The sequence below is a fragment of the Cetorhinus maximus genome, chromosome 25 (genome assembly GCF_964194155.1).
Source record: "Cetorhinus maximus chromosome 25, sCetMax3.hap1.1, whole genome shotgun sequence".
Taxonomy (NCBI): Eukaryota; Metazoa; Chordata; class Chondrichthyes; order Lamniformes; family Cetorhinidae; genus Cetorhinus; species Cetorhinus maximus.
The window spans coordinates 19,460,878-19,487,824 of record NC_135903.1 but is presented as its reverse complement, the minus strand read 5'-3'; the positions used below and the strand labels follow the sequence as shown (position 1 = coordinate 19,487,824).

The 26,947-nt window shown below is 40.3% G+C and overlaps 1 protein-coding gene across 4 annotated transcripts in view; it reads left to right on the top strand.

Moving 5' to 3' along the window:
• The window catches only part of spop (speckle type BTB/POZ protein), a 121,600-nt gene extending 95,213 nt beyond the window's left edge, over positions 1–26,387 (top strand). For all 4 annotated transcript variants that reach the window (XM_078529582.1, XM_078529583.1, XM_078529585.1 and 1 more), the window contains 4 exons: positions 1,155–1,210; positions 1,971–2,093; positions 6,566–6,708; positions 24,349–26,387. In XM_078529582.1, the coding sequence (XP_078385708.1) occupies positions 1,155–1,210; positions 1,971–2,093; positions 6,566–6,708; positions 24,349–24,493 (467 nt within the window). In that variant the 3' untranslated portion in view covers positions 24,494–26,387. The remainder of the gene's footprint in view (positions 1–1,154; positions 1,211–1,970; positions 2,094–6,565; positions 6,709–24,348) is intronic.
• Positions 26,388–26,947: the final 560 nt, after the last annotated feature.

Here is a 26,947-nt window from a genome sequence, read left to right as displayed (position 1 = left end):
GTCAGGATGGTGAGTGGCTTGGAGGGGAATTTCTAGGTGATGGTGTTCCCATGTATCTGCTGACCTTGTCCTTCTAGATGGTAATGGTCGTGGGCCGTGCTGTCTAAGGAGCCTTGGTGAGTTTCTACAGTGCATTTTGTAGATGGTGCATACTGCTGCCACTGTTCGTCGTGGTGGAGGGAGTGAATGCTTGTGGAAGAGGTGCCAATCAAGAAGGCTGCTTTGTCCTGGATTGTGGCAAGCTTCTTGAGTGTTGTTGGAGCTGCACTCATCCAGGCAAGTGGAGAGTATTCCATTACACTGCTGACTTGTGCCTTGTAGACGGTGGACAGGCTTTGGGGAGTCTGGAGATGAGTTGCTCATCACAGGATGTTGCATCTGGTGACTTAAATCTACAGTTCTGTCCATAGGAATTGGCTGTAGTTGGCAGAAAATGTTTATTACCAAACATAATTTTCTGATTTTTGATGAAATGATTGATAAATTAGTGTTAAGAGGCAGATTCTGGAGGAGTGCCATATGAAACGCCAAGAATTTTTCCTTTTACGCCCCCCCCCCCAAAAAAAAATGACCATTGAATAAATAGAATATTGTTGTGTATATGGTAGATCAGTCCTTTGCAATATTACAGAAAAACTGTCCTGGCAGAGTGGCACCAGATTTATTTAGATTGAACATTAAAAACTTTAGGCCTATTATGGCACCCAATTTCAGGCATTGAAACTATGAAATCCATAGGCTTGATTCTGTAATATCTTTGCTGCAGTTCTTAGTTGACATTGTTTCTTCAATAGCTTTAAGCATAAATTCAAACTGAAATATTGACCCATATATATGCTTTTATGATCATGTGGTTTGTTCAGTACTAGGATGCTTAGAAATTGATGTATATAACACAATTCACATGTGCAAATATGGTATGAACAATTAAATATAAGGTGGCAGTTTGAGTCTCCTTTCAGGTTTTAGATTTTAAAATTGCCCAAAGTGCATATGCATAAGCTGATTTAGGTAAGTGTTGTGATTTATGTTTAGTACCTTCATTGCACTAAATGTAGTGGTTTAAACATTTACAGTCAATCACTGGTGGTTAATTGGAGCCTGATTGCTTGAATTAGAATAGTCAAATTAAAAAAAAATTTCTTTACATTTAGCTCGTTCCCCAGTCTTCAGTGCTATGTTTGAGCATGAAATGGAAGAAAGCAAGAAGGTATGTACGTGTAATTTGCAAGCAGAAATAATAGTTGCTGTACTTTGTTTATGATACAATGTTAACTAATTGTGCCCCAGTCAATGGGAAAGAAAAATACCTTGGTTGAGTATTATTTAAAACACTTGCTGAGTCTCCATTTTCTTTAAATAAGATGTGTGTGAAAAGACCAGTTATCCCACTCATTAATGATTTGTCATATTGAGTGATCTTCTCTCCAGGCTGCCTTGGTGTGATCAGTGACTGGGGCATGCTTAAACTCTAGAACAATCACTTATGTTTTAACTGGGTTTTGACTTCAGCACAGCCTGTGTGCGGACCTAGGCCTACATGGCCGTGGGAAAGTATGCAATGGACTGTTGTGCTGTATACTCTAATACACTGAAGATTACATGAGGATACATTCAAAGTGTTTCTCCTCTCATCCCTCCTTTAAACATTTTTCGTGCTTTGCAGCTTCTAATAATCAAGATACACAAAAAGCTGCAGATTTTATCCAGCAGAATTGTTTCTAGTGTTGGGGTGATAAAGGACAATTAGGAGAAATTATGGAACAGCAGGACATTTCTGCACAGTATTCTTCACGTAAAAGCCGTAACTGTGTAATTAGAAGACCAAGAGTTGAATTTCAATACTGAATTCCATTTTGTTCTTTAGATTTGTCATAAAGGAAAGGTAGACAATGAGCAGCAATCACAATTTAAACTGAAAATCTCTCTTCCGCTCACCCCACCTCCCCGCCCCCCTTAATTTTATACAGAACCGAGTGGAAATTAATGATGTGGAACCTGAAGTCTTTAAGGAGATGATGTGCTTTATTTATACGGGGAAGGCTCCAAATCTTGACAAAATGGCAGATGACTTACTTGCAGCTGCTGATAAGGTGAGTGGGAAGTATTTAACTAAGCAACAAAATCGTTTTGAATGACATTGAAATTAGAGTACTAGGGGCTATTCACTTTGGGTATCTTTACCTACCCCAAAGCAAAAGCAAGGTTTTAGATCAGGCTTTATCATTGGAGATTGGTTCTGAGTTGCTGTGCAGATTAGATGTGTGATCTTCTGTTTTGTACATATTGTTGGAGTTCTAGCATTTTTTTTTTAAACCCTAGGAAAAACTGAGTCATGCACTGCAACATCTGAAGCATTTCAGCTTTCATAATATTACTTTTTAATGTCCATTCATGATTGCCCCTGTATTACAGTTGTGATGCTAGTTAAATGATTTGTCCATAGACATGTCTATGACTTATGTTCTAATCAGTGTTATAATCTAATTGATGTTACATCAACAAATAAGATGCTTAATAGTTGACATTAAATCACCACAAAAAACTTTGATTTGTTGCATCATAAGTGGTCTGTACCTTCTGTTAAAATATGAACTTGTTGCCGATACTTTTAATTTGCTTTCACAGAAAAAGGCAACTCCTGTAAGCAGACTGATCCCACCACCCCCAAACCCATCCCAGGAACTTAAACTTGTGTAGCCTTAAGCATAGTGTGTATTCAAACTAAAACTGATTGGTTGTGTAATTATTCTACTTGTAAATATATTTAACTATGGTAGAATATAGCAAGAAGCTAGTAATACAATACTTCTTAAATAAATTGTTCCACATCAACAAAATTCAGAAATATTAGCGGTGCTACTGACTAATTTTCTGGATTAAATGATACATGGATGACGACTTCAAAAATCCTTCTTAGCCACCTCTCAGAATAAGCAATGTGAAGCAAGAACTTGAGACCCTAAGTACTGCTTCGTTATATGTTAGATCTTTTAAATGAAACTACTTCAAATGCAAACAATTATGATACTAACTATTTCTGACACTTGGACAAATGGGTGAACAGTGGTGTTTTGAGCCCATCTGGTTCTTTTTCTGCTTATCACACTTGGCTATTGTTACAAATTATGGCTTGTTTAGTTCTCCTTTGTCTTTCAGTACTTTTAAACAATGCATAACTTGGGGGTTTAGCCATTAGAAGACAGAGTTTGTCTACCTCTCAATCTTCAAAGCTTGATTCCCGACAATGATACCTCTTAATAAAACTGTACATTTTGTTACCTTGTGGTGCAAAAACAATAGAACTATTTAATGCACATGTGTTGTAGGGTGGCTGAGTCATGCTATTAATGATAGGGTTGATCTGCAGACACTTCTTGGGTGGAAACTTTTAAGTTTATTTACAATATACTCAGCAACAACTACACGTGTGCTTTCAACTCCAACTCTATCTCTGCACTGACTGCTGAGGTAGCCCCTGCTACTCTCCTATTGGTTACGACAGATCATGTGATCTTCCTTGAGTATTATTCTTAAAGGTACATTGCACACTAAATAAAACCATAATTACTACTACATGGTTGGTAAGTTACAATTCAGAAATTATACCTACTTGATGCATTATGAAATTCTAATTCATTGACACTTTTATTGATTAGCTGGTATCAATTATTTGCACTTGACTTGAACTGCAAAAATAGGGCATTTGAAGTTGTAGTGCTTCACTGTTGCTGATGTTTATAGACCTGAGGCTTATAGAAAACTGCTTTCTTTGACCACTGATGGCAAACGTGAACAATGAAAACTTAGGAAACTTGTGATTTTACACAATTGGCCACTGCAGTCCCTGTTAACTAAGGGTTAAGCTGCAAGGAAGGATTGCACTTCAAGATATTGAATGAAAAGGGTTGATTGCGAGAAACTATTTATGCTAGTTGTTGAGTTTAAGACTAGGGCACATAGTCTAACCTGGAGTCAGATCTCGCGGGAGTGAAATTAGGAAACTCACCTTTTGGAAAGGATGGTAGAAGTTTGGAACACCCTTCTGCGAATGGTAATTGATGCTAGGTCAATTGTTAATTGTAAAACTGAAATTGATAGATTTTTGTCAGCCAATGGCATTAATCAGTATGGAGCAAAGGTACGTATATGGATTTCATTGAATGGTGGAATAGACTCGAGGGGCTAAATGGCCTACTCCTGCTCGTATGTTAACTTGGGTCGGCTTGCCATATGCACTAGGCGGCGCCAGCTCCAGTTTTAAAAACTGTGTTGAAAGTACTACAGTAAGTTGCCTCATATAGTGGTGTTCTGCTTTAGCATTGCAGATATAGTGGGGCTGGTCTGCGCACTTAGTGCCGGTACATCTGCTTTAATGTCTTTCGAATGATCCAGTTGGCACCATCTTCCTGACCCCAACACTCTCCCACTCGATGCTTCCCTCCTTGACCCCCTGCCGCTTTCCTTCCTGACGCCCCCCACCCGGTTTGTCACTTCCTTCTCTGACCCTCGCCCGCTTCCCTCCCCAACACTCGCCCACTCTCTGCTTCCCTCACCCATTCACCGCTTCCCTCACCCATTCACCGCTTCCCTCGCTGATCCTCGCCCACTCACCGACCCTTGCCCCCATTCCTCCTTGACCCCGCTCACAGCAAGGGTTCAGGAGGGGAAAGCAAGAAACAAGTGAAAGTCAGGGAGCAGGAGGGAGGTAGAAAGTGTTAACACGTATCTTTCACACTTAAAATTTTTAAAGTTATTTCATTCATTAATATAGTAATTTAGCAATGTACACTATTTCAACTCACAGGGTATAATGCACACTGCAGCTGTCTCTTCTGCCATTGAGGGATTGAGGCTTCAGTGCTTCACTTATCCCTTTTGCCTTAAGTCACAAATTAGCCCATTCTGTGGATTGGCAGCAGGTGTGGAATAAACTTCTCTCAAAGAAAATTAGAAACTCAGTTGGTAGCATGTTTTCTCAGGGTTGAGATGTAAAATGCAGGTCTATAAACATATTGAACAGTTGAGTATACTGAACTATATTTTCTAATATATAGTGTGATCATGTCAATTATCTTTGTCAAATTGTGCATGCTCTTAAACAATGGTTTGAGTTTATTGTATGGACCAAAACTGTAGAGCTGTAGAGCTTGAGATTATTTAGTAGTTATAAATAGTTTGATGCTTCACTGATGACAAGCAGCACTGTACAAGTAAAGTGACAACAAATATTTTGTACTCTGATCTGAATGTCTCACCTGGTTTTTATAAACTCCTGAATTGTCAACCCATTAGAGATTGTTCACAGCCTAATTAGTGCCACGCATCAAATTAGTTTACAAGAATATGATATGAAGTCATAAATGTTCTCTAGGGTGGGATTTTCTGCCTCCGTGATCTTCTGGTCCCGCTGCAAGTCAGTGGACGTCTGGCTGGGGCGCCGCCTTGCCCACGGTGGGTCCTACCCCTGACGGGGCCGGAAAACCCCAGCCCTAGTTTCATTATTTCTTCTTGGTTTTGGTCCATCTATTGCCTATGGTTTTGTGAGTCTATGCTATTTATTTTGAAGTTGAATACAGCAACCATGCAAGTGGCTAAATCAATATGAACTTAGAAATTGCATTTAAATTTTAAGCAGGTCAGGTTGCTACAATGGTCCTAACATTCAAACTGTTAGTATGCATGCATTTTAGAATTGCAGAAACTAAAATCAAAAACTCAGTTTAGAGTGAGTATGTATCTTAGCTCTGAGCAAGAAATGGATATGGTCAGGGCTGGTGCAACCATCAGGCAAATTAGGCAGTTGCCTAGAGTGGCAAAATTTGCGAGATGGCAAAAAACTGAATGAACCATTCATGAAACTACATAAGTAAACCAACAGGCTTCAATAGTGGGAATCAAAGGACTAGATCTACTAATATAAATCCACATATACTGACACACATATAGATTTCCATGTATTGACATTGCAGTCTTTCCCAAAATTTCATATTCATCATTCTGTTTCTGATAATTTTACAAATTTTTGCATCTACGTGACTATTCCAAAACTACGAACCAGTAAATAATATCAAAGAATGTAATTTAATCTAGCCCACTCTATCAATTATTATTGATTTGTCTAAATTATGCATAAAGTCAGCTAGTAACTGTTGCAGGAACACATAGTATGACACTACGTGAGCCATATTGCACATTATAAAGTGCATTTCTCCTAGTACATATCCTGTGAAAAGTGTAGAACAATGAGAATGTACAGCAAGTGTCATCATTCCCTTTTTCATATAAAATAAATCTGTAGTTATAAACAGAAATTTTATTCATACTAGTACACAATATTCATTTTCAAAAGCTAATTGTTGGGGTGGGGCTGAAGGTTTGCCTAATACTATTGCATCAGCCCTGGATATGGTTGAATGTACTGTGATTTTTTTTTCAATTGAATGTATTTTATAAAAAAGGCAGTATGATTTTAACTAGTTTCAATGGTGGTAACTGAACTTTGGTATTTTAACACTTGTCTGGTCTTCTGTTTCTAAATGATCCAAACTCTTTATTGTTTCAGTACGCCCTGGAGCGCTTAAAGGTGATGTGTGAGGATGCTCTTTGCAGCAATTTGTCTGTAGAAAATGCAGCAGAAATTTTAATTCTGGCAGATCTACACAGTGCAGATCAACTCAAGACTCAAGCTGTAGACTTCATAAACTAGTAAGTACCAAAGTTCAGTGTTGTAACAAATTGAAACTTTTTGTAATTAGGCTTACAGGCTGACTGTCGCAAGGTCAGTATCTTTCATCTTTGTAACTCAGTTTGAGCTCAGGTAGCTCCTCTCTTGAGCCTTGGATGAAATCAATCCTGGATGCACCCAGCAGCAGACTGCCCACAATTTAGCATGATATGGTAGTCTTGCTTTGGCCACAAGGATAGCTAGTGTGTGAATTACAATCTCAATGTTGTAGCTGGTGGTAATTTTCTGAGGTCAAGGCTAAGCAAACTTTACTTGCCATTTAAGGATACTTGATAATATTGCCCAAAATGGAAATGCCTCACTCTCCGTTGTCAACCCTACTTTCATGAGCCCAAAAAGCATACATTGCAACTCTGGCACTATCGCATTATAAATAGCTTTGTACATGTACCTGTTTTTGATGCTGCTATTAACCTTTTTTCTGCTTTGTAGCTTCATCTTTTTCAGTTTTCTTTATTTCAAAGCTCGGAAGAAAAGTTAGTCATTACTGTCACACACTGATTTTTAGTTTCAAATTGGTATCCTCTGAATCAAAACTTTTTTTCCCCCCCCAAAATCTTGGATTTAAAATAGATGGTTGCATCTCTCTACACCCCTATTCCTAGGTGGTGTTTTTGGTTGGGCTGATTTGTAGATGCATAACAGTAATATGAAAAACTTCATTGCCTAAAATGTACCAATAAATTTCAAGGTTAGGACAGATATCACAAGGTTGTAAAAATTATTTAAAGGCAATATTTGACAAAGTGGAGTTATGCATATCCATATTACAAAATGCAAATTATAAAAACTAGCATGACTTCAATTAGTGTTTATTATTGCTCCCTTGTGTTTAACTACTTTTCTACCATGATAACTAGTCAAAAAACTGTAAACATAAAACTGCAATTTGACCACCAAAAAATACCATGTAAACTACATTATTAATTTGCAATAAATACTGCTTAAAACTTCAAGTTTTGCTAATAGGAAATAAGCTATCATGTAAAACATGTATCAAATGGTTGTTCTGGAAGCAGACATCAAATAACCAGTGTACTGATTTGCTTGAAGAGATACAATTTGGATCAGGTATCAAATATGATATCACTTTTTGATGTTTTGCATGGTTAGTTTTATTAAATGGTAATTTGAAATTGGCCAGAGAGCAGTGGAGGCTGCATCATTGAATATATTCAAGGCTGAGTTATAGATTTTTGATCTATAAGGAGTCAAAGGTTATGGTGGGGGAAGCAGGAAGGTGGAGTTGAAGCCGCAATCTGATCAACCATAATTTTATTGAATGGCGGAGCAGGCCCGGTGGGCCAATTAGCCCACTCCTGCTATTTCTTATGGTCTTGTGGTAATTCCATTAAGAATCCATTCTAGTTACCGTCTAGTTACATATTTAAACCTCCCAGTAAATGAGAAACTTAAACCTAGTGAACTCTGGAATCATTTTTTTTAAAGTAATGCTTTTGGAGATAGAAGAGCTTCCGACCTCATTTACATATGTGCCTGGGGTGACACGGGATGAAATATTAATAAAACAGCATTGTGGGGACAGCAGGCACACTTTATGGCTTAATGGTATCCTTAATGATAGGCTGATAATGGCTTCAGAGATCAAGATTTTTTCTTTGGGGTGAGATGCAGAATGTTTCTGAAGAATAAATTGATTTTTTTTCTTCTATACTCATTGGAGATGGGAGTTAAATAACAATTTTTTGGGGGGAATTGTAGTCAAATGCTGGTTCGATGGCAGTGAAAAATAGTACAATCTCGTAGCATGCATTAAGTCAGAACAGATTAAAACCCAAGTAAAGCAGACTTCAGTAATCTAAATAACCTTAAGTGCTTGGGACAGATTGGAGTATTGTGCCAATGTTTTTATACAGTTGAATCGCAGTTTGCGAGAATAAAACTTGGAGCAGGATTTCAGTAAACTCCATCTTAAATATTTGTTTACATAATTTTTCTGTGACTAAAGCAGAAAATATAAACCTCATGGTGTATGTTTCAGTGAGTGATGAAGGTAACCCCTAGCTTGGTATGGTTTGCCATAGTATTCTGATCGGCATAAGACGATCTTTCGATGGGAAGTTTGGCACTTGGATGAAGAATTTGTATTTCCTTTAATTCTTCTTGCTGGCTTTCTTGATGACTATCTACCGCATTAGAATTCCCTGTTTGGATCAACCAATGACATGAAGTATGAGTTTATTTAGAGTGGACACCATTGAGAATCTGCTTTGTGTATTTTGCTTGATCCTTAGTATTTTCTTGTTTAAATCGAAATCTGCTTTAAATCCAGTAGGATGTTAGGATCCACGGCTAGTCATCTTATGAAAAATATGCACTTTTTGTTGTGTATCCCACTTCTGTTTATAATTAAATGTATTATTTTACATTAATTTATGTGGGGCACTGACCCCTGAGTTTTACTGAATGCTTTAAAAGGATTCTTGTTATAAAACATCATAAATAGCAGTGATCATACGACATTTCATGTGAAAATCCCATATTAACAAGTACTATAAAAGAATCGATGCCTTCACATGTTTTGTGGTACTCAATTAGTCGAAAGTGAGAATATATCAAGTGAAAAACAGAACAATGTAAGCAATCTATAAATTCTAAAAATCACTAGTGTAGATACATTTATTTAAAATAGTGTAAATGCAAAACATTGTACTTTTCCTGTATGTAATTAAAATTGAGTCAAGAATGGTATATATAATAGGAAAGTCTGGGCTTGCAGTCTTTTGAAGTTTTGTGTTAAGCTTCCGTACTATAACTACTAATCTCGGCTCGTTACCGCATTCTGCTCCTCTCTGATTCTGTCAGGCTGGCATAAAATACAATCCAAAACTTGAGGAGCTTGCTCTGCATGACTGAAGGGACCATGTTCTCAATTTCAATTTTAAGCTGGTTTTTCTGTCCTCAGGGTAAAGGATTGGTCCATCCAGTTAGAAGTCAACTATTCTTAGCCATTTTTCCTTCATACTCTGCATAAAGCTTAATAGGGCTTTAAAAAAAATAATTTGAGTTATGAGTTCTAGTGTTGTAGAACTAAAAGTTGCCATCTTGGTATTAAAGAAGGATTCTTGAAGAATTAATTGAAAATGTATGAATTCCATTTTAAAGTAAAACAGTACTGTGAAAATCTAGCCTTGGGACGCAAACTGTGGAGCAGTAAAATTCTGGTGTTGTTAGAGCACAAGTAAACTTGTAGATGCTTTGCTGGAGATTTGATCTTGTAATGGCATTTAATGTGGAGTGACAACTGTGCTTAGAGAGCATAAAATATAACCATTAGTTGTATTTTCTTGTAAATCTTTTTGAAGGGAAATTTGACATTTAAATTAATGGAGAGGGATAATTAGAACAAGATGTTCTTATATTTTATAATGCCCTTACGAAATAAGGTGGCAGAGCTGCAAGATCACATTATGTCCAGCTCTGTAATATTGTTAGTATAGAAAATGATAACATGCCAGCTCAGCCATCACCTGACTGAGGAAAAGTGTATTTGAAAAACATGTCTCAAACCTGAGACTAAGGTCATGATTTACCGGGTAGCAGTGATCCATGTGCTCTGACATGCGTCAGAAACTTGGACAACTTACAGCAGGCATCTCAAAGCACTGGAGAAATACCACCAGCACTGCCTTCGCAAGATCCTCCAAATCCACTACCAAGGAAGACTGCAATGTCCTCTCCCAAGCCAATAATGCCTAGCATCAAGGCACTAATTGCTCAGAACCACCTTTGCTGGGTAGGGCATGTTATTTGTGTATCTGACACCAGACTTGCAATGCAACTGCTCTACTGTGACCTCAGGTCATGGCAGGAGCCCCTCAAGACAGTGGAAAAGCTTTAGGGATGTCCTCAGAACATCCATGAAGAGGTCAGACATTATCTCCAACTTATGTGAATCTCTGGCCAGTGACAGATCAAAACGACAAAGGTTCATTTGGGAAGGCACCGAATACAGACTTCTGGAACATGCAGAGGCAAAGTTGAGGTGTCAGAGAAAGCACACAAACCTCCAAACAACTCATCTACCCAACCCTTCAAGCACTGCCTGCCCCTCATATGGCAGCCTGTAGTTCACGCATTGGACTTATCAGCCATTTCAGAGCCCATGGAACTGGAATGGGAGCAAGTCATCCTCAATCCCGAGGGCTGCCTAAGAAGAAGAATGTAAAACTATGTTTTTAAAAAAGGAACTGAAATTTGTTTGGATGAGAAACTATTGCGTGTGAATATTGTTAATTAAGTGTCTACAGGTGGGGCGGGGGGCACTCATTGGGATAATTACTTATGCAAAATTAAGAGGTGCTCCCTTCAAGCTAAAGCCCCCTGGCAACAGGTTAGCGACCTGTTCCACGAAAAACCAGCTATGGAAACAGACATAAGCACATGCTTTGTCTGCCTTTTGTCATTAGACATGGGATACTGTCTAAGTCTTTAAATCTTAATGTGCTGAACTAAAGGGAGCAGAACACACCCCCGGTTTGAGCCCTGGTCTCTGCTCAGTTAACTTGGCTTCAATGGGGAACTGCTACAATTGGTCTCCTAACCCTGGGTTGGAGTTTTAAAGAAAAAATATAAACAAACGCTTATTGACGCTAGTGGTGGGTTGTTGTAGGATTTGGAGTTATTCATTTGTAATGTCTCATTTTGTGAATAAATCTAAAACTGAATAAAGATTGATTTCTGGTCCCCTTGCCAACTGGCTGTAAGAAGTATAACAAATATTTCCCACTGAGAATTAACTAAAATCATTTTAAGTTGTCATTTGGGAGGATAGTCAACCAAAATTCTAGCAGTTGTAGTTTCAGTGAAAAGTTCTTATTCACAGCAGTTATATTTTTCCCCTACTTTCTCTCTCTTTCCGCCCATCCCCAAAGACAAAACACCTGTCCTTATCCTCAGTGATGAAAACAATTAAATCTCCCCCATAATTCACCTCTGCTTAAACCGTCATTACCAATTCTTAGTGAAGTTATCTTGTATATAGGGAGAGACTAAGTATTGACAGCTTTGCTCACCTATAAGCTACCTAACTGAAACCAAAGTTTGAAGATGAACGTCAGTCAAGGTTGACCTTGCATTTAAACCATACGTACATTTTGTTGATGTGGAACTTGACTGTCAAGTTTCCCCTCTAATTTGTTGAGAAAGCAAATGAGGCAATTTTACCTAAAGGTGAGAAGAGCTCTGAATGCTGAGACTGCATTAAAGCAACATGCTGTAAACAGATTTAGTATACCACTGATGTAGCTCCAGATCGAGCCTGAAACCTGTGTGGTCTGTCTGGTATCCAGCAGCAGTTTGCAGCCAGGAGCCATTTTTAAAAGGTAACCTGCAGTTCAAAGGAAACTACAAATAGTATATTGTGGTAAAGATTTTTTTTTAAATCCGCTTGTTGGGTTTGGTGTATCTGTAACGCTTTTCCATTGGAAAGGCATAATAGCTTATTCATCCAAGTACTAACCAGATATGTCAAATAAAAAAAACTGAGAAATTTGGTATCATGGTCGGTTTCCAGGGCGATAGAAGATTGAGCAGGAATGAGAAATGAAGATTTCAAATTCTTGAACTGCTTTATTTTTAAATCCATAACATCAGCACTGCTTAGGTTAGACATTTTTTTACATGATTGTGTTCACATTTTCTAACTTTATTGCTACCTCTTTAATCACTGATGTAGCAAGTTCTCTGCACCAGTTGGTCAGGACTGGTGGGAGCCTGTTGCTCTGGTTGCTTTCATGATGAGAGTTAAATGTTCTTATTGTTAAATGTTTTGATTGCATTTTTTGTTCAGAGTTGCCTTGATTGTCTAAATATTTTGTGCTTAATGATCTTGAGAGTGCATTTTTTAGGTTATTGTTGACATTTTCAACATATTTTTAATTTGTTCAAAATATTTTAAAATTAACTTTGGTTAACCTTGCTGCCAAAGGGACTGGTGGTTCACAATGTAGCCTAGCATAATTGTAAGATATACAGGTTAAGCTTACATTGTAGTTTATGCTGATCTCAACCAGGACACCAGTTGGGGTTACTGTTTCCCTCAGCCACTGTGTACTAAGCAGGAAAATTAAATCTGTCTAGATTCCCACTCCCTAGTCACTGTTCAGCAAGAAACTGCAGATGTTTGGGTGATGACATGAATGAATCACTGATTGAAACTCACTGCTAAGGTTCACATTAAAAACAGTGACCCAGGCAAGGTGTTAGAGGTAACTAGTGCCTTTGTGAACTCTTTCGTAGCAAAGGCTGACAGCCTTAGGAAGGGGATAGGGAGGATACTCCCAAAAGTAACATTGTTTAGCTTTCTGTTGGCTCTTTCCCAAACCAGCCAGTCAGTTAACCTTTCCTTCAAATTAAAAGGCGCCAAAGCTCTCTTCCTATTCAACACTGCCCCACCTGATAGTCTGCCTGAGATTGATCAGACTGCATGCAAAATGAAAGACTCATTGAGTTTTAAATAGAATAGTCGGCAATATCTCATTGGTATGAACTTTTTTGGCAAGCGAAAGTAAATGATTTGCATGACTGTATATACCACATTTGTGAAACACTGACAAAGATCAGTTGGAATGGCTGTGCCACTGATTTTATTTTGCACTGAGTTCTCAAAAGCATCGTCACACTTTTTTGGAACCATTCATTTGTGTGTGATTGTGGGAGGAGTGCATCAATTTACCCAGGTTTCTTGGCATGGCTGTTCTGGGAACAGTGCAGGTCAGAGGGATCAATCAGCTGTTTGGTTGTGGCTTGTGGGAATTTGATACACTTGGGGGAATAGCTGAGAAGGCCCTAATTGCTCATGATTGTGTTGGTTGAAATCGTTGCCTTCATAAGTAGGTAAGTTGGGGATTTTGGTGTGATGTGCTGTGCTGGAGGGGCAGTTTATGCTGAGTGAGCCCACAAGAACATTGCCCAGACTCTGTGATACCCATCCAGTTTTCGGTGGAGGCACTTTTTCTAATAGGTGCAGTAAGCACTGAACTGGGTCTTTTGGAAACACAAGATTGGTCACGCTACCAGCAGTTTCATGGATTGATTTCTAGAATATGTTTAGGAGGCTATTTTTTTTGGCCAAAGTGTCTCTTCCATGCTCCCACCAATGTTTCTTTGGTACTTAGAAATAAGATTTTCAGAATTTGGGGTGTGGTCTGTGTTACGTACTATCTTAAGCTGGACTTTGTGCATTTTAAGCTTGGGCCTCAAACGAAAGGAAGAAACTTCTTCGTGTTTTAAATGAATTTTCAAATATTTATTGGCAATATTAATAATAGGCAGGCAACTTTTGTAAACATTTCTATAATGTTGAAAGAGTAATTATTGCCAGCCTAATGTTTGTCATTGAAGTCATAGACTTGCAAATGTAGAAATATAAAGTAAGTTCCTAAACCTGTAAAATCAAGTTGAGCCACAAAACATTTCCAGTGAAAAGAAAACACATTTGCACATATATACCATCTAATCATGTCTCCCAGAAATGCGCCAAAGCATCTCGGTGTATAAATTAAATGTTGTGGAAGAAAGTGTGGCAGCCATTTGGTACAGTGCAGGATACCATAGACAGCAATGAGATGAATGACCAGTTAATCTATTCACTTGTTGGTTTTGGTCGAGGGAAGAATGCTGGGTGGAAGAACTGCCAATAGTACATAGACCATTCTGTATAAACCTGAATCACGAATAGCAGGTTGAGACTGGTTTAGTGCCACTTCTAACAGATGGTACCCTAGACTTTGAGCTCAAGCACTGGAATAGTCTTCTGACTTGGAAACCAGAATGGAAGCAACTGAGTCAAGTTGTTACCTCTAAGTGAATTTAATGATTTCACTAAAGGTTATCATGTTTATTGCCCTCAGAATTTCCAATTTAATCTGGTTTGATATTTAATTCAAAGATTTTTGCAGAATAAATTTGTGATTTTTGCATCCTCTGTTCTAGTAGTCACACTTACATCCATGTTAAAAACACTGATTCTGGCCTCATGGAGATTACACTGAACTCCAGTGAAAGAAAAATTAATGATGACATCCTTTACTTTCATAAATTTGTCAGTCAACTAGAGTAGATTTGTAGTCCACCAGGGCTTTACGTCTTTTTAATACAAGTTTTTAAATCATTATGTATTTTTAAAAGCAGGTTGTATGGACTTGCATCTCAGCATTTTATTGGTATTAAGGCAGAAAGACTTAGATAATAAAGCCTTTCTGCACAAGTCATGTTTCTAGGTGTTGATTCATGACCTAATCCTTCATTTGGAGAGAGAGGATAAAGTTGTTTTTTCTTGGGCATTATTAAGAGCCTCTGTAGACATTGTGAGTGGTGTAGTGACATGAGGAAATGCATGTAAACAGAGCTGGGACTCCAGGATGCAGGGATTTAAAAGGTTTCAAAGGAGAGACCAGGGAGCGGGAGGAACAGCATAAAAGGAGAGGCCCAGAAATGGGGAAGAGCAATCCAATAAAAAGAAACCCCTGGAGCAGAGCAGCATAAAAGGAGAGGACCAGGAGTGGAGGGAGCAGAGGAGAGCTCTGTGTTCAGACTGAGAGTTGAAACCAAATGGGAGAAAAAAAAAGTGATGCCCACAGGTCAAGTAGTCACTTGGGATGAGTATACTAGGAAGATTTTAGTTTAATTTAAATTAATCAACTATAAATTGAGACTAGATTGATACATTATCAAATTGGCTTTAGATTTTATATTAATCATATAATTACAATCAGTGTTCAATTAATCAGATCTAGGGGATGAAGTTAAAATTAAATACCAAGGGACAGTGCATTACAGTTTAACAAATTTTTCAGTAAATTAAAATAAGATGCGTTTATGTCAGAGTTAAGCAAAACATTTAAGTTTGCTTCCCTATAAAAAGAAGTGACACCAGCATAAGGAAACCTGCTGATTGGTGAGTGGCTAGTGAGTCTTTATTTAAGTCGGGCATTTATCTCTCTTAAGTCAGTCAGTAGTCTAATAAATGGAGGCATGGCAGGACATATTGCTTTCCAGAAGGTATTTAATTCTGAATACTGGTGAGAGCGATGGTTCCTCTGGAGAGTGCAGCCAGAGCAAAGGTCATTACACCATGGCTGGCTCACCTGCACACGGGAGCAAGAGGAAGATTGGGAAAGCAATAATGATAAGGTTGAAAGAGACATGAAGTCCTGCAGATATATTTTAGGGGACTAGAAAATAAGCTAGCAAGCAGGACCTCAAAGGTACCTCAATCTCTGGATTACTCCCAGTGCTGTGCACAAGTGAGTACAGAAATAGGAGGAGTGAGCAGGTGAATGTGTGGCTGAAGAGATGGTGCAGGAGGGAGGACTTTAGACTCCTGGGACATTGGGGCCAGTTCTGGGGGAAATGAGACATGCTGGATGGGTTACAACTGAAGAGAGCCAGGACTAATGTCCTTGTGGGGCAATGTCCTTTGGTTCTGTTGGGAAAGGTTTAAAACTATCTTGACGGTGCTCGGAACCAGGCGGTAACATTTAGAGAGGAAAAATAAAGTGAGGGACAGATAGAACTGGAGTAAAATAATGTGTGGGATTTTCCACACCTGCCGCCGGGGTCTTCCGGTCCCACCGCAAGTCAATGGACTTCTGGCTGGGGTGCTGCCTCACCCGCGGCGGGTCTGGCCCACAACGGGGCTGCAAAATCCCAGCCAATAGGTGGGGTCAGAGTAAGAGAGAATGCAATAAGGTCTAAATTAGGTTTGCAATGCAAATGTGTGTGAGTGCACGAAATGCGGGAAATAAAGTTGATGGGCTGCAGATACAGACCCTCACTTGGGAATATGACGTTGTGTTAACGAAGACCTGGCTCAAAGAAGTGCAGGACTAGGTGTTAAATTTCCTGTATACAAACTGTTCAGGAAGGATAGGGAAGGAAAGAAACAATGAGGGATGGCAGTATAAATTAAGGAGAATATTACAGTACTGGAGACAGAGGATGGCCTAGAGGGATCAAGGGCAGAATCTATTTGGTTACAACTAAGAAACAATAGAGGTGTCATACTATACTGGATGTATTCAATAGGGCACCAATTAGTGGGAAGGAACAAATTTGCAAGTGCATGAGGTTAATTAGAAATTAACCATAGAATAGTTGTAATGGGGGAATTTCATTTTTCTAGTAAGGACTGGGATAGTAATGGTGTAAAAGGCAGAGAGGGAGAAGACTTTCTGAAGTGTGTTCAGGGCATAGATCAGTATGTTCATTTGTTCAGTATGGCTCACTGAGGAAGGGAGGCATTGCTGGGTCTGGTTCTGGCGATTGAGATGTGTCAAGTGGATCAAGTGTCTGTGGAGAAAATTTAGGGGACAGTGATCATTGCATCATAAGATTTAGGTTAGCTATGGAAAAGGACAAGGAGCAATCTAGAGTATATGTTAATTGTGGAAGGGCCAATTTAAGTGGGATGAGAATGGATCTGGTCCAGGTAAATTGGAATCAAAGATTGACGGGCCAAAATATAATGGAACAATGGGCTGCCTTGAAAGATAGTTTGGGTACAGTCTAGGTACATTCCCAGGATGGGAAAAGGTAAAACAAACAAAGTTGGAGCTCCCTGGATGATGAAAGAGTTAAGTAAGATGAAGTGGAGAAAGGGTGTCAGGCTGATAGTAGAAGTGAGAACCAGGCTGAATATAGAAAGTCCAGAGGGGAAGTGTAAAAGTAATGGGAATTAGGGAGAGCATGAGAAGACACTGGCAGCTAACTTGAATAAAAGGGAAACCAGAAGTCTTCACTGAGCATATAAATAGTAAAATGGAGGTAAAAGGAGGAGTGGGGCCAATTAGGGACTTAAAAGGAGATCTACACATGGCATTGCTGAGGTACTGAATGAGTACTTTGGATTTGTCCTTACTAAGGCAAAAGTTGCTACCAAAGTCATGGTGGAAAAGGAGGTAGTTGATACAATGGATGGGTTAAAGATTGACAAAGATGAGGTTTTAAGCTGGCTGTACCTAAATTTTGATGCATCAGAGGATACCGAGGAAAATAATGGTGGAAATTGCGGGGCTACTGACCATATTCTTCCACTCCTCCTTAAATACAGGGGTGGTGGTCAGAGAACTGGAGGCTATACATGTTTATATCCTTGTTCAAAAAAGCATGTAAGGGTAAGCCAAGTAACTGCAGGGCTGTCAGCTTAATGTTGGTGATGGGGAAATTTTTAGAAAGGATGATCCAGGTCAAAATTAACATTCACTTGAACAAATGTGCATTAAGGAAAGCCAGCATGGCTATGTTTAGTTTGATTGAATTATTTGAGATAAAAGGGTGGATGAGGGTCGTTGATGTGCTGTACGTGGACATCCAGACCCACAGCAATGTTGTTTTAAGCTGGCTGTACCTAAATTTTGGTGCTTAATTGGGGGAAGGCTAATTATAACAATATTAGGCAGGAACTGAGGAATCCAGACTGGAGGCGGATGTTTGAGGGCAAATCAACAACTGACTTGGGGGGCTTTCAAACGTCAGTTGATAAGAATTCAGGACCAGCATGTTCCTGCTAGGATGAAGGATAAGCATGGCAAGTTTCAGGAACCTTGGATAACGAAGGATATTGCGAGATTAGTCAGAGAAAAGGGAAGCATTCGTAAAGGCTAGAACGCTGGGAACAGATGAAGCCCGTGGAGAATATAACGAAAGTAGGAAGAAACTTAAGCAAGGAGTCAGGAGGGCTAAAAGGGGTCATGAAAAGTCACTGGCAACCAGGATTAAGGAAAATCCCAAGGCCTTTTATACATACGTAAAAAGCAAGAGGGTAGCCAGGGGAAGGGTAGGCCTACTCGGGGACAGAGGTGGGAATCTGTGTGGGGAGCCAGAAGAAATGGGAGAGATACTAAATGAATACTTCTCATCAGTATTCACCAAAGAGAAGGACTTAGCGGTCGATTTGTCTAGGGAAGAGTGTGTAGATAGCCTGGATCATGTTGAGATCAAAAAAGAGGTGTTGGGCGTCTTGAAGAATATTAAGGTGGATAAGTCCCCTGTGCCAGATGGGATCTACCCCAGAGTACTAAGGGAGGCAAGGGAGGAGATTGCTGGGGCCTTGACAGAAATCTTTGTATCCTCACTGGCTATGGGTGAGGTCCCAGAGGATTGGAAAATGGCCAATGTTGTTCCATTGTTTAAGAAGGGTAACAGGGATAATCCAGGAAATTACAGGCCAGTGAGCCTTACGTCAATGGTAGGGAAATTATTGGAGAAGATTCTTCGTGATAGGATTTACTACCATTTGGAAGCAAATGGGCGTATTAGTGAGAGGCAGCATGGTTTTGTGAAGGGGAGGTCGTGTCTCACTAACTTGATCGAGTTTTTCGGGGAAGTAACAAAGATGATCGACAATGGAAGGGCAGTGGATGTTATATACATGGATTTCAGTAAGGCCTTTGACAAGGTCCCTCATGGCAGACTGGTGCAGAAGGTAAAGTCACACGGGATCAGAGGTGAGCTGGCAAGATGGATACAGAATTGGCTTGGTCATAGAAGACAGAGGGTAGCAGTGGAAGGGTGCTTTTCTGAATGGAGAGCTGTGACTAGTGGAGTTCCGCAGGGATCACTGCTGGGACCTTTGCTGTTTGTAGTATACATAAATGATTTGGAGGAAAATGTAACTGGGCTAATTAGTAAGTTTGCAGACGACACTAAGGTTGGAGGAGTTGCAGATAGTGAAGAGGATTGTCAAAGGATACAATGGGATATAAATCGGTTGGAGACTTGGGCGGAGAAATGGCAGATGGAGTTTAATCCGGACAAATGCAAGGTAATTCATTTTGGAAGGTCTAATACAGGCAGGAATTATACAGTAAATGGCAGAACCCTTAAGTGCATTGATGGGCAGAGAGATCTGGGTGTACAGGTCCACAGGTCACTGAAAGTGGCAACGCAGGTGGATAAGGTAGTCAGGAAGGCATATGGCATGCTTGCCTTCATTGGCAGGGGTATTGAGTATAAAAGCTGGGAAGTCATGCTGCAGCTGTATAGAACCTTGGTTAGGCCACACTTGGAATATTGCGTGCAATTCTGGTTGCCACATTACCAGAAGGATATGGAGGCGTTGGAGAAGGTGCAGAGGAGGTTTACCAGGATGCTGCCTGGTCTGGTGGTTATTATCTATGAGGAGAGGTTGGAAAAACTTAGATTATTCTCACTAGAGCGACAGAGATTGAGGGGCGACTTGATAGAAGTTTACAAAATTATGAGTGGCATGGACAGAGTAGATAGTCAGAAGCTTTTTCCCAGGGTGGAAGAGTCAATTACTAGGGGACATAGATTTAAGGTGAGAGGAGAAAACTATAGAGGAGATGTGAAGGCAAGTTTTTTTACGCAGAGGGTAGTGAGTGCCTGGAATTCCCTGCCAGAGGAGGTGGTGGAAGCAGGTACAATAGTGGTGTTTAAGAGGCAGCTTGACAAATACATGAATAGGATGGGAATAGAGGGATACGGACCCCGGAAGTGCAAAATGTTTTAGTTGACGGGCAATATGATCGACTCAGGCTTGGAGGGCCGAAGGGCCTGTTCCTGTGCTGTACTTTTCTTTGTTCTTTGTTGACCCTTAATTACCCTCTGAAATTGCCGAGCAAGCCACTCAGTTGTGTCAAACCACTACAAAGTTTATAAGGAACAAAACCGAACGGACCACTCTGTATCGACTCAGGCATTGGAAACGACAATGGCAAACTCAACCTTGTCAACCCTGCAAAGTCCTCCTTACTAACACCTGGGGGCCAGTGCCAAAATTGGGAGAGCTGTCTCAAAGACTAATCAAGCAACCGCCTGACATAGTCATACCCACGGAATCATACTTTACGGATCATGTCACAGACATCACTATCACCATCGCTGGTATGTCCTGTCCCACCGGCAGGACAGACCCAGTAGAGATGGCGGCACAATGGTATACAGTTGGGAGAGAGTTGCCTTGGGAGTCCTGAACATCGACTCTGGGCCCCATGAAGTCTCATGGCATCAGGTCAAACATGGACAAGGAAACCTCCTGCTGATTACCATGTACCACACCACCATGCCCCCCCTCACCTCTCCAGCCCCCAGGCTGATGAATCGGTACTCCTACATTTTGAACACTACTTGGAGGAAGCAGTGAAGATGGCAAGGATGCAGAATGTACTCTGGGTGGGGGACTTCAAAGTCCAACACTAAGAGTGACTCGGTAGCACCACTACTGACCGAGTTGGCCGAGTCCTAAAGGACATAGCTGCTAGACTGGGTCTGCAGCAGGTGATGAGGGAACCAACAAGAGGGAAAAACAGACTTGACCTCATTTGCACCAATCTGCCTGCCGCAGATGCATCTGTCCATGACAGTATCAGTAGGAGTGACCACCTCACAGTCCCTGTGGAGAGGAAGCCCCGTCTTCACATTGAGGATACTCTCCTTTGTGTTGTGTGGCACTACCACCATGGATAGATTTCAAACAGACCTGGCAACTCAAGACTAGGTATCCACGAGGTGCTGAGCGCCATCAGCAGCAGAATTGTACTCGACCACAATCTGTCACTTCATGACCAGGCATATCCCCCGCTCATACCATTACCACCAAGCTAGGGGATCAAACCTGCTTCAATGAAGAGTGCAGGAGGGTGTGCCAGGAGCAGCACCAGGCATACCTAAAAATGAGGTGTCAACCTGGTTAAACTACAACTCGGGCAGGACCACTTCCGTGCCAAACAGCGTAAGCACCATGTAATAGAGAGAGTTCAGTGATCCCACAACAAGTGGATCAGCTCGAAGGTCTGCAGTCCTGCGACATCTAGTCGCAAATTTGTTGGACAATTAAACAACTCACTAGAGGAAGAGGCTCCACAAATATCCCCACACTCAATGATAGGGAAGCCCAGCACATCAGTGCAAAAGATAAGGCTGAATGAAGCATTTGCAACAATTTTCAGCCAGAAGTGCTGAGTGGGTGATCCATCTTGCCCTCCTCTGGAGTTCCCAGCATTACAGGTGCCATTCTTCAGCCAGTTCAAATCACTCTAGTGATATCAAGAAACGACTGAAGGTGCTGGATACTGCAAAGACTATGGACCCTGAGAATATTCCAGCAATAGTACTGAAGACTTGTGTTCCAGAACTTGCTGCAGCCCTAACCAAGTTGTTCCAATACAACTGCAACGCTGGCATCAACCTGACAATGTGGAAGATTACCTGGGTATGCCCCGTCCATAAAAAGCAGGACACATCCAGCCCGGCCAATTACCGCCCCATCAGTCTACTCTCGATCATCAGTAAAGCGATGGAAGGAGTCATCAACAGTGCTATAAGGCATCACTCGCTTAGAAATAACCTTTCTGATGCTTAGTTTGGGTTACGCCAGGACCACTAAACTCCTGACCTCATTACAGCCTTGGCTCAGACATGGACAAAAGAGCTGAACTCCAGAGGTGAGGTGAGAGTGACTGCTATTAACATCAAGGTAGCATTTGACCGAGTGTGGCATCAAGGAGCCCTAGCAAAACTGGAGTCAATGGGAGTTGGGGAAACTCTCCGCTGGTTGGTGTCTCATCTAGCACAAAGGAAGATGGCTGTGGTTGTTGGAGGTCAATCATCTCAGCTCCAGGACATCACTGCAGGAGTTCCTCAGGGTAGTGTCCTAGGCCCAACCATCTTTAGCTGCTTCATCAATGACCTCCCTTCTATTATAAGGTCAGAAGTGAGGAAGTTCGCTGATGATTGTATAATGTTCAGCACCATTCGTAATATTGATATATTGAAGCAGTCCAGGTCCAAATGCAGCAAGACCTGGACAATATCCAGCCTTGGGCTGACAAGTGGCAAATAACATTCGCGGCACACAAGTGCCAGGCGATGACTATCTCCAACAAAGGAGAAACCATCGCCCCTTGACATTCAATGGCATTATTACCACTGAATCCCCCCAGTATCAGCATCCTGGGGGTTACCATTGACCAGAAACTGAACTGGATTAGCCACATAAATACTGGGGCTACAAGAGCAGGTCAGAGGCTAGGAGTCCTGTGGCGAGTAACTCACCTTCTGACTCCTCAAAGCATGTCTATCATCTACAAGGCACAAGTCAGGAGTGTGATGGAATACTCTCCACTTGCCTGGATGAGTGCAGCTCCATCAACACTCAAGCTGAACACCATCCCGGACAGACAAAGCAGCCTGCTTGATTGGCACCCCATCTACAAACATTTACTCCCTCTACCACCAATGCACAGTGGCACCACTGTCAGTCATCTACAAGATGCACTGCAGGAACTCACCAAGGCTTCTTCGACAGAAACTTCCAAACTCATGACTGCTACCATCTAGAAGGACAAGGGCAGCAGATGCACGGGAACCCCACGACCAAGCCACTCACCATCCTGACTTGGAAACATGTCGCCGTTACTTCACTATTGCTGGGTCAAAATGTCGGAACTCCCTTCCCACCAGCTCTGGGTGTAGCTGTAGCACATGGACTGCAGCGGTTCAAGAAGGCAGCTCACCACCACCTTTTCAAAGGCAATTAGGGATGGGCAATAAATGCTGGCCTATGAATGAATTTTTAAAAAAGCATTTGACAGAAGTGCTCAAAATCATGAGGAAGCTGGACAATGTAGATAGAAATGGTTTCCATTGACAAAGGTCACCTATTTAATGGGGTTGGTAAATGGACTGAAGGCTGAGGGAAAACATTTTTTTTTTGCTGCATCTTGTTAGGATCTGAAATGCACTGCCTGAGTGTGTAGTGAAGGCAGCTTCAGTTGTGGTTTTCAAAAGGGAAGTGGATATTTATCTGAAGAGAAATTTTCTTGGTTATGGGGAAAGGGTAGGAAAGTGGGACTAGCTGAGTGCTTTCAGAAACCTGGGCATGGGCACAACAGGCCCAGCTGCCTCCTGTGCTGTAACCATTCTATGATTCTATGAGACACACAAATTAATCTTTAAGCTCTAGAATTCTTGCTGTCCTACTGTAAATGTTGGAGTTTGTCTCAGTTTAAAATGTAGTTGTAGTGAAAGGGACATTCTCACCTGCTCCAAAATGCTATGAATGAGTGAATATTATTGCCACATATGTAGAAATAGCTATAATTACCAGAAGTACTTACCAGCTCTCTTAAAATACCCCTATTTCTCCTCCTCATTAATGAAAGTAATCTGCTTAGGGATCAGAAATGTACTTGAACTCCTGTTTGTAGCCCATTAACTAATTACCATAATCTTTTAAACTGGGTCATATGAAATGGAGCAGGTGGGATTTTCCCCTGCTTTATGCATTCATATGTATGTGTGCGTATTTCTTCTCTCTTTCCCACTTTGGGACATAATTGGGTATTGACAAATTAGTGATTTTCAGCGATGGTTTCATTTTAAATGTCTGTAACCCACAAATAGCACTCCATTATAACTATTATATTTCTTTATACAAATTATTCTGCTTGGTAAATTTTAAATTCTTATGGATATATGGTGGGAGAAAAAAATGGCAAAGTTAAATTTCAGCAAAGCACTGGTAACAGGATGTCTTGGAAATGTCCATTAATACATTGACCTATTATGAATATGTGTGTGTATATAATTTACTTATTTTTCTTTCATCTTTATAGCCATGCATCTGACGTAATGGAAACATCTGGCTGGAAATCTATGGTTTTGTCCCATCCTCATCTGGTGGCTGAAGCTTACCGGTCACTAGCATCAGCTCAATGCCCTTTCCTTGGTCCTCCCCGCAAACGGCTCAAGCAATCCTAAAGTGACATTTAGAAAATGGAGCGCATCATTTTAACAGCACTGACCCGATCACAGTGTTGCACAATGCAATGTATGAAGCTTTCTGACGCGCTTCCCACCGTGGGAAGGACCGTGCTTGGTGTGCTAATGACCTTTCTGCACTAAGCACTTTGGGGAGAAAAACAAACCACAAACTTTTGCTGCATTGTCTTGTGCCCCCTAGACCTGGCTGAACGGATTCCCGCTGTTTTTTTTAACGGATGTTTTTAGATGTTGGCTCAGAAGCTTTCATTATGGGGGGGTGGGAGTGTGGGGGGGAGGGGGGGAGAAAAGGGTAGCCGTTTAACTTGCACTACTTCATCTACTTCATTTCGTGAACTTGAAGCCAGCTTCTGTCAGCACAAGAAAATGGATAGGGGCATCTAGAGTCAAATGGACGACCTCTGAATGGAGGAGGAGAGAAGCGCCCAGGCTGTGGATGCCATAGATGTCAATGGGCTTCTTTTGTCCTTCCAGTGAAAATGCAAATATGTTGGTGTCCTTAGCCACATCTGACCCAAAGTGTGCACGTTTGCGACTGCAGTCAAAAGAGAACTGTCTAAGTAGCACTTGTATTATCAGTATAATAAAAACATTTTTACAAGGAAAATGAAACCGCAGGAATTTGGGTCAAATTTTAAAACATGGGAAGAAACCATTCAGTTTAGACTTTACCCTCGTGCTCTTAGCAGTCTAAGCTAAACTATGTTTAGATACATGAGAGCTATGGCTGTGTAAATGTGTTTTCAAATGAATACTGAGGTTTCATGTGTAGAATGTGTGAAAAATGTATTAGCATTTTTCTCGGATGGATTAGCAAATGGAACAAAAGTTGATGAACACATTTTCTTGTTCAGTGAAGAAAAAACAGTCCTACTTCAGCTCTTGAATTCAAGCTATTGTCAAACACTCAACTGTTTCTACCCAGGAAGGAAAAGGTTAAATTGTAACAACCTGTTCCCAGGTTGCATTGCCTCCTTTGATTCATTGCTTTTCAGAAGTGGGGAAACAAAATTTAAAACAGTTAACTCCCAAATTTTTCTTTGGAAAATATAAATAAAATACTATTTTGTATTGAAATGCCTTTTGTGTATTTCCTCTTCAGAGGAAATCCTTTTCCCCAAAAATAATATTGTGAAATATTGATTAATTGTATGGTTTTGACAGCAAATTCAGCTTTTGTTTAGTGAATAAATTTTGTGCAGAAATTATTTTTAAAGACTTAGTCACTTAAACAGAATTTGTATTGATCTTTTTTCCAAACTGTTTTATTTATTGGAGCAAAGTCTGCTATTTTGATTTGATTCGATAGTGTTTGTTATGTTATACTTTGAGGGCATCTCAAACTTATATGAAAAAGCTGATCTCCTTTTGAGATGGTGATTAAAATGGCTCTTGTATTGTCCTGTTACCAAGGTTGAGATCTCAATTTTGCAAATGTTTTGAATGAGAATGGATGCCACAAATAATCTTTGCATCCTGTAAATTTAGTTCTGAAATTTGGGCATAGTTTCCGTGAAGTCTGGCTGTGCTATCAAAAGCTTAAAATTCTTTATTTACTTTGTCCTTTTTAAACTGAGTTTGAGCAGACAGTCTTCTCCCAGTGCTGCTCTTTGCCCCTTTTTTGTTCCCCCTCCAAAGTAAGATGGTGCAGAGTTAAAAAAAAAAATACAGACTGGAAATTTACGGTGGTTGAGTTTGCATTGTGGCACTTTATGATTTTGTTTTAAATCAAAGCTGTACTCTGTACACCACAGCCGATGGCAGCATAGCTTTACATTCCTGAAACTATAAACTGTATGGTCTGCTTTCATTGCTCATGTGAACATAGCAAAATGATATGTGGATAGGTTGATATATTAAAGTATGTCACCTATGTAGTTTGTCCTTTTATCTACCAGCTTATTCTCCATTCCATCATATACACTGCTTATTCAAACCCTTCCATCTCTGATGCTCTGTTACTTGATAGAGCTTCACAAATTTACTTTTGAACATTTTCATATGTGTAATGCAATCCTAACTAGAGCTGTTTAGACATATGCGGCATTCCATGCAATAGTTCGGCAAATATAAATTTTATCCAGGGAAATGCTGGATAAAATTGGTCTCTTCCAGCGTGGACTTTTTCGGGGGAGGTTAAAAGTCATGATAAGCTGAAAATCCTCCCAGTAACCACTTAAAACATGATACAAGAACATAAAAAGATAAAGTCTAGACCAAACTTTTTATTTTATTAGTCTTAACTACCAAAATGTTAAAGCTAAGCAGAACAAAGGGAATTTTGTGCAGATTCGGGGGTAAAAAAAATGGTATATGTGTTTTTCTTTTTAGTTTAGTGTTCAGTTGCCAGGTATTGATGAAAGCACTAAGCTTTCATTTTCAACTCTTTAGGGAGCTGAATATTTGCAACATCTGACTTACCCTCTTGTAGTT